At 35.7% G+C, this 8,683-nt stretch overlaps 1 protein-coding gene across 1 annotated transcript; it reads left to right on the forward strand.

Annotated features, from left to right (window-relative positions):
* Positions 281-7,602, forward strand: LOC109232248 (DUF21 domain-containing protein At4g14240-like). The gene is made up of 13 exons (XM_019397941.1): positions 281-772; positions 2,147-2,223; positions 2,788-2,871; positions 2,964-3,077; positions 4,079-4,162; positions 4,279-4,350; positions 4,640-4,707; positions 5,638-5,725; positions 5,816-5,889; positions 5,974-6,337; positions 6,431-6,477; positions 6,562-6,643; positions 7,282-7,602. The coding sequence occupies exons 1-13, from the start codon at positions 538-540 to the stop codon at positions 7,396-7,398; spliced, it is 1,506 nt and encodes a 501-aa protein (XP_019253486.1). The 5' UTR covers positions 281-537; the 3' UTR covers positions 7,399-7,602.

An 8,683-nucleotide genomic window follows, 5' to 3' on the forward strand; every position in this document is an offset into this window, starting at 1 on the left:
GATTGACCATTTGTATAACAATACCTTTATATTTTGAATGTCAATAATAAAATTGAGAAAAGGAAAAGAAAGAGCAAGATGATTAGGCCGTGGAAATGTAGGAGCCTAATTTGGAAAAGACAAGTCATTTCTTCGTTGTCAATCGGCACATTGAATGTTCCAACGTTAGTTTGGTCAAAATACTTTATTGCAGAATTTAAAGTCTGTAAATGCGAAATTCGCACCATTTTTCTTCTGCCGTATACCTTACCGTACACGACCCAGTAAAAATAGCCCAACCCAGATCCAAGAAAAGGACCCACCCATTTACTTTTAGGTTTTCCCACTACAAACTCCGCCAAAATGTTGCCACGTGTCATGACCAGATTTTCAATTAATAATTCAGACAACAATTAAAAAGAAAAAAAGAAAAAGAATATCCTGATTCCTGAGTCACATTAGTGTCATCACAGTATTGTGGGTTCCTTTTGTGAAACAAGAACATAGAACTTTGTCCATTGAAGAATTAAGAGGAAGAAGAAGGCTGAAAAGACAAAAATGCACCTGTTGAATGCAGTGGAAATAGCTAGAATGGCTACAAGGGTACCAAATTCATTAGGGGCAGAAATAGAATTTGGGACAGTAACATGGTTTGTGTATGCAGGGATCTCATGTTTCTTGGTACTATTTGCTGGAATTATGTCAGGTTTAACATTGGGTCTTATGTCTTTGGGTCTTGTTGAGCTTGAGATCCTCCAACGTAGTGGCACCCAAGTTGAGAAAAAGCAAGCAGGTTTCCTTTTTTACTTTCTTTAATTTACTTTTTTGATAATTCTTGTCAAAGATATTAAAAAGATTACTTTTTTAATAAATTTTTTGTTCCTTTATTAGTATATCTATGTCTATTTGCATTTTTTAAGCAAATATGTGAAATGGGTGTGAATAATTTGGATTGGATATGTAGAATTTAAATAGTGAACTTCAATTGGATTGAGGCCTATTTGATGGATTGATTGACTGATACTAACACGTCTATGGAAGGGAAACTTTTTAACTTTCTTTAATTTAAATTTGATAATTGTTGTCAAAGAAATACAAAAGATTACTTTTTGATACACTTTTTGGTACCTTTATTAGTGTATCGATATTTGTTTCTAATATTTGAGCATGCATTTGAAATGGGTCTGAATAATTTGGATTGGAGAGGCGTATTGGATTGATTTATTGACTGATCAGAATATATCCATGGTAGGAAAATTTTGCGGTTGATGTAATTTTGGAAAGTTTTTAACTTTTTGTTTATAAGGGGAAGGTTTTTATCTTTTTAATGGAGCGGAATGGATATAGAGAATTCGTATAGTAGTCTCTAATTTGTTTGGAATTGAAGTATAGTTAATTGATTTAGAGGCTTCATCAGGATTTGAACGTGATGGTTTCAACCTTTAAAGTTCTTAGGACTGAACTTTTGATATTCTGAGGTTCAAGAGTCTTATATTTGTCAAAGTTTTGTGGATTTTTAAATATATATTTTTGCTTCATGTCGAATGTGTTGGTTTCTGTTGAACACGTAGCTCATACGCTACATCTACCTCTGAATTGATTGATCAGAACACACATATGCTAGGAAAACTTGGTTTTTGTAGTAATTTTGATGGTCTTTAATTTTCAAGAATGGCAGAGTCTAGAATGGGTTCTCTATTTGAGTTGATCTTTTATAATTTCTTGACCAAAAAGGTTCTCTATTTTTGGAGGATAGTTCATAATTGTCTGTTCTACCCCCGACTTCTTTTGTGTGTGTTGAAATGAGATGGTTGCGAAGCTCAATATTGCTTTTCATAATTCTGTATCACTATGCCTATCACTAGTTGAGAAGAACTATTTTCACAGATGAAAATTTTGTATTGAAGGGTAATGCAAGTCGAAGTGAACCAGTCATTTCTGGAATAAAGTGTCATGTCTGGAATATAGTATCCTTCTAACTCTTACTTTAAAATAGGACTGGTTGATGGATAGGTAGCTACCTTTAAATCTAACATAACCATGTGGCTAAATGTAAAGGCAGGAAAACCTTTAAGTATTGCTATAGTTTCTGAGTTGTTGCTTCTTTTTGGGAGGAATGTTCATTGATGGAGATTTTCTCATTTTCCCTGATTTTTTATCTTTTCAGCTACAATATTTCCTGTAGTTCAGAAGCAACACCAGCTTCTTGTAACCCTACTTCTATGTAACGCTGCTTCGATGGAGGTAATAACCCTGATATCTGGCTCCTTGATTTACTCTAGGATGTCTGCACTCTGCACTCTGCACTCTGCACTTAGCTTTACAAAATGTGGTGAAGCAGAAACATGAAGTGGAGGTTAGATGGGGTGAAGGTGGATGAGGGGGTGAGCAGGAGAAAATGCGACAGCTCATAAACATACTACTTGTTAACTTGAAATGATCACCGTTCATAAGTAATCTAATTCTTTTTTAGGGACTATGTAGTTTGTGAATGCGGGGTTGTGCAAGCAAAGTGATATGATCATAGACTAGAAACTGAACAGATCCACTTTCATTGCCCAGCTAGAGTAAAGCGGGTAGGAAAACTCAGAAGGAGTGACGGTTCTTAAATCACATTAATGAATCAACTGGGAGAATAAGATGCTTGTTCAAGAAAAATTGATTGATGAAAGATCAAATGTGGAGAAGTTTTTATGTCTTTATGTAATTTACTTACTTATAGAGGTATGTATTATTTAATGAAATGAGGAGATGACGATCTTTGCTTTTTATTTTTTTATTTTTGCTTTTTGATTCTTTCAATTTCAGGCACTACCTATATACCTGGACAAAATTTTCAACCAATATGTGGCCATTATACTATCAGTAACTTTTGTTTTGGCATTTGGAGAGGTAATTTGTACTGCTTGGCCTCAATTAATATCTTGCTAATATTTAAGAGCTACTTCTGATGCTGTGATCCTTCTGCTATTCTTTGCTTTCAGGTTATTCCTCAAGCAATATGCACCAGATATGGACTTGCCGTTGGCGCAAACTTTGTCTGGCTTGTTCGTATTCTGATGATTCTATGCTACCCAATTGCTTACCCCATAGGAAAGGTAACTACTACAATCTTCGAGCAGTTGCTTCTAAGATTTAGCTGGACATCTACAATTTATTTTCTTGAAATCATCGCAACCGTCCAAAAAGAAGTGACAAAACAGTTTAGCCAAAACAGATGCATTCTTGACTTAAATTAGTACCATTATTCGAACGTATCGGAAATGTTTAAAGGCATTTTTCTACTCAGATGGATGTGTTGCTTTTGATGCACAGCTAAATGGAGAAAAGAGGATATACCTTTTTGGATGATTTTGGGAGTGGCATCAGGAATGCCATGCATGTTTATGAAGTTGCTATAAGTTAATATAGACGTTTCAACCCTACCGTAACCAAGAATAGATATTGGTCCGACTGTATACATTCATATTATCTTGATGTACTTGTGTATCCAATTATCTTTGTATGATTCTCATTTAGGGTTCTTTCTTGTCTAAAAATTAGTTTACCATTAAGGCGAGATCTTGTGGAACTATTATGTTTATCTTATCATAATGATGTAATTTTTCTATTCCACTGGAGTTAATTTTGACTCAATTTATGTTATATTCAATATCTGGATGTGGTACAAATGAGCAAAATGGATAATGAGGATTCATATAGCCGACTCCATCTAGCTTGCTGCGTAGTTGTTGATATTATGTTCAATATAAGTGTCTTTCATAAAGGTTTATTTTTTCCATCTTATTTACCAAGATATCTATTATTATATGATCTTTAGCTAGTATTCGTCTCTCCGATCAATTGCTTTGCTCTCTTGAGCTAGTTAGTAAAATTGATAACATTTGTGTATGACAATTTTACTTTGTCTTATAGTGGTCGAAATCAAGAAATGAAATCTGTACCTTTCTCTACCTAGAATATATAACAACATAACAAATTGTGCCTCTCTAAGTTCTATTCCCTTGACTGCCCGGGGAATGCTAATGTTCTTCCAGATTAGGGTGCCAATTCTTAGAAATGGTAGAACATCTGACTTCATTTATGCTGGTCTTTCCAGATCCTGGACTGTGTATTGGGACACAATGAAGTACTATTCAGACGTGCTCAGCTGAAAGCCCTTGTTTCTATTCACGGTCAAGAGGTCTGTATTGTATCGTGATTTGCTGGAGTAATTTGAATGTGTAACTAGTAGTCAATAAGCTACAATTTCCTTTGGCATTTCGTAAACCATGATTCATTATTGAGAAATTTGTGCAGGCTGGCAAGGGAGGTGAACTTACACATGATGAGACGACAATCATTAGTGGAGCACTAGATTTGACTGAGAAGGTAGTGTCAGTAAAACTGTCATTTGTGACATACTCTAATCTGTCAGTATCTGAGTTCTGTAGCTCAAGACACAAACTCTTGACTTATAAAATATTTATAGCCCATAATCCTTTTTTCTTTGCGGGGGTAGGTGATCACCCAAGAAGAAATACTCAGCAACTGACCCTTAACTAAAGTACACGAAAGCAATATATAGTTTCTTAAATCTTCTAGACTCTTTCTCTCCGTTTTAGCCAGGTTGGTGCAATGATCATCTTCTCTTTTGTTCTACTTTTTTTCATATCGATAGACTGCTGAGGAGGCAATGACGCCCATTGAGTCAACATTTTCATTGGATGTCAATTCAAAGCTGGACTGGTGAGTGTGAGCAATTAGTCTGCAAATTCATAACTTATCAAACTTAGTCTTCCGCTCTTTAAATCCTGTGAAGCATCATGCTACTCAGATAATGAACTTTCAAGGAATGACATTTCACTGTCTCATGCACTACATTTTCTCTTTATTTGTATTGTCACAGTAATCAGTGCGTCTGCTTCTCTTGATTGTGGCTTCCTTTATGAGAATCAAGAGTTTTCCTGTGCTAAGCTCAAACATTTGAGCTGATGGTTAACTTCTCAAAATAGGATTTCTTTTGTTATCAGTTTTAATGATTAAGGGCAAGCACAATGCTTCCATGGGTTCTGCTTGGAACTCGTGAATAATTTAATGGTAACATGACATACATCTACTTTTTAGATCAGGAATCCATATATGCTTTAAACTCAATGCTTACATGAAACCGATATTGCGGTCAATATGCCGTTACTGTACTTACCAAGATGTACTTCTTCATTTTTTCTCTTATTTTGGTTTTCCTTTGGGTGTGTGTATGTGGGTGGGGTGGGGGGGTGGGGGGGGGGGGTGGGGCTCTGTAACCAAAGTTAAATAAGAGGCTTAAAAGGAGCTCTTGCCAATTGAACCTTAGGTGTTGATCTAAGATTATGTTATTATTCTTCCAGAAAGATGAGGAATACTCTCTCCTGATGAGGTTCACACAACAATACTTTCATAGCTGTATACAGTTGTTATGTCCTCATGCAGATGGTTGTGCCTTCATTTGCTCTATGCGATTCCTTGGAGGGATGTGGTTATAGATGTGTTATTATTGAAGGATTAGTCGTATGTTCACTTTTACTTCTTAAGTACATACTGAATGTGTCTAGCCATATCAAGATGTCAACCCTGGGAATGCTTTCTTGAATATTAAGCTCAAGGAGGTGACTAAAACATTCTTTTTCTCCATTGTAGGGAAGCAATGGGAAAAGTTCTTGCTAGGGGTCATAGCAGAGTTCCCGTATACTCTGGCAATCCGAAGAATATTATTGGTCTTTTACTGGTGAGTTTTGCATAACCTTCTTAGCACGCTTCACTTGTAATCTTGCTACTCTTTGAAGTCATTGATGGTTTAGTACTTAATTGATGTTAGGTGAAAAGTCTTCTTACTGTGCGGCCGGAAACAGAGACGCCAGTTAGTTCTGTTTCTATTCGGAGAATTCCACGGTATTAATTTCTAATTCTATGCTTTCTCTGTTTTGCATTTGTGACATTTAAGCTAGAAATGTTGTTTGTCATACATGTTTTCAGAGTTCCTGCTGATATGCCGTTGTATGACATACTAAACGAGTTCCAAAAGGGTAGCAGTCATATGGCTGCAGTAGTGAAGACTAAAGGAAAAAGCAAAAAACATCCTTTGGTCATCGAGGAAGAGAAGTCTCAGGATGGTGCAGTCACTGGTGGAAATTCTCTGTTCACTACTTCTCAAACAAAGGATAAAAAGCCAGATAGCGTTGTCGTTGATATTGAGAAGGCTAGAGTCCCAGCAGCAGTAACCTCGCCAGCATCTGGTGATGCAGTGATGAATGCATTGATTCAGTCATCAGACGATATTGAGGAAGGTGAAGTAATAGGTATAATCACCTTGGAAGATGTATTTGAAGAACTTTTACAGGTAGCCTTTGGGGTTCTTTTGGTTTTGTACTTCGTATTCTGCCAGTTGGGATAAGAGATGGAACTTACATTTTAAAGTTTGGTCTTGCTGCAGGAGGAAATAGTGGACGAGACTGATGAGTATGTCGATGTACATAGAAGGTGGAGCTGGACATAGAAAACTTAGTTATATCTAATCAGTATTATATGTTTCGGGGATGATATTCTAACATTGATATTATACAGGATACGTGTGGCTGCTGCAGCAGCTGCTTCATCAGTGGCACGAGCTCCATCGGTTCGTAGATTAACAGCCCAAAAGGCAGCTGTAAGTGCACATGCATTTTATATGATGAAATTTTCTTGAAAGTCAACGTTCTGTGTGAGATCTCTAAAATACCTGCAAGACACTGGATTCACATTTTGACATCAACTGATTGTCGATGACCTATACTATATGGAGCATGAGCTTTTACGGTGCACCTAATGTATCTATTTTATTTGTCTTTTTAATAATTACCTGATGCATTTAAAAATCATCAAAAGTTTAATGATGAGATCATATATATCTATTTTCAAATGATTACTAATCTATCTGCTGCTAACAAATAAGAAGACTCATTGTTAATGACTATATCTATGAGGAGCCGAAGCTGGAAATCTTCAACTAACTGTAAATTCGTGTAATGCAGAGATCTACCTACAATAAATTGCACACACTTTCGATTTCTTAGATTTTCAGTTATTGGCCTTGATTATAGAATCTATAAATCCAAGTGGCATAAATTTATAAGAGGCTATATTGGTATAGATTACTGTGAAGCATGTATCTTCTTTGATTCTTGAATTTATTGCCTTGCTATTCGAGTGAAAATATACACTGTCACTGTACTTGTGAATGGGAGTTTTGCCTTTTCTTGACCAAGCTAAGCTTTTCTCTTTTGGTTTTTTTATTTGATTGCTCAGGGAGGCCAAAGTAAGGAAGGCCAGAGCCCCAAAAAGTCCACTGAGGACCTTTCTACCTCAAAAAGAACACAAGGGAGTCTCAGAGAACCTCTTCTTGATAACACGAGAGAAAAATAATATGCTGAGCCTTTTCTGTTTCAGTAATGGTGTGGCTGTAAATTTTGAGAGGACAATAGCAAATGCTTCTGCAATCCGGGTATATAATTTTGTGAGAAAATATTTATTTATATGAAATGTCTCAGGTTCATTAATTGTGTGGGAATACTATCGTGTAAAGACAAACTCATAATAACCATGAATACACCATTGTTGGTAAAGGAACGGGCTCATTTTGGTTATATTTGCTGTCAATACGGGCTGGCCCAACCTAGCCCAGCCCACACAGACTTAGGTATTTGACGGGCTGGGCTGGGCCAGCCCACTGTTTGGATAGGCCTTAAAATGGTCAGTCCAACCCAGTCCTACATGGGTACGGGTCCCCACGGGCCGGCCACTACTTTTATAAATTGTTTTCCATATTTTTTAAACCAAAATTGCAAAACATATATATTTACAAGCCAAAAAACATACTTGTTGGATAGAAAGTTTCTGCAAAATTTAATAACTTTTGACATTGTTCCAATAGATTACTATAAAACACACAAAAAGGACAATATTTCATTCATTAAAAGTCAATACTTAAAATAAATTACTCAAAAATATTTTCAAGGTGCTCATGGTATATTCGACGCCAATAAATCATCTTCATCTAGCACATTTGAATTCTCTTGTGCAACAAAGATGTCTTAACATCTTCATTTTCATTCAAAACTATAATTATATGCAATGTTAATTAGTTAAACATTAAGAAATAACTACAATTTTAAGGACAAAAAATATTTATATTCACATAAAAAGTATTACTAGTTTAGGATTGGACTACTCTTCTTGTTATTTTTAGTTTTTATTTTTTTAAAATATATTTTTTATATTTTTAATTAAATACGTTATCAAGCCCACGAGTCGGCCCAGCCCAGCCTCGATCAATCCTCATGGGCCATGGGCTTACTTGAACCGGGCTTAAAAGCCTCGTTTTTAAATGGGCTTCAATTTTAGCCCAACCCTATTAAATCATGGGTTGGCCTGGGCCAAGCTCATATTGACGGCTGTGATTATGAGTGTTATAATTCTAAAATTAATCACTCCTACTAAATAAAGATATTACAAGTTGTTTTAATGCAACATTATGATTGGATAAACCTTCTATCGTCTCATCCATCCAATAGACTCACAATTCCTTTTTCTTTTTCTTTTTCTTTCGCTTCGTTTCTTTTTTTCTCCTAGGCTTTGTTTACCTCGAAAATACGAGTAACAATTAAATTTGATTTGTGATTTTAAAGATATGTGATTTAGTTCAATACTA

Source organism: Nicotiana attenuata, chromosome 9 (genome assembly GCF_001879085.1).
Source record: "Nicotiana attenuata strain UT chromosome 9, NIATTr2, whole genome shotgun sequence".
Taxonomy (NCBI): Eukaryota; Viridiplantae; Streptophyta; class Magnoliopsida; order Solanales; family Solanaceae; genus Nicotiana; species Nicotiana attenuata.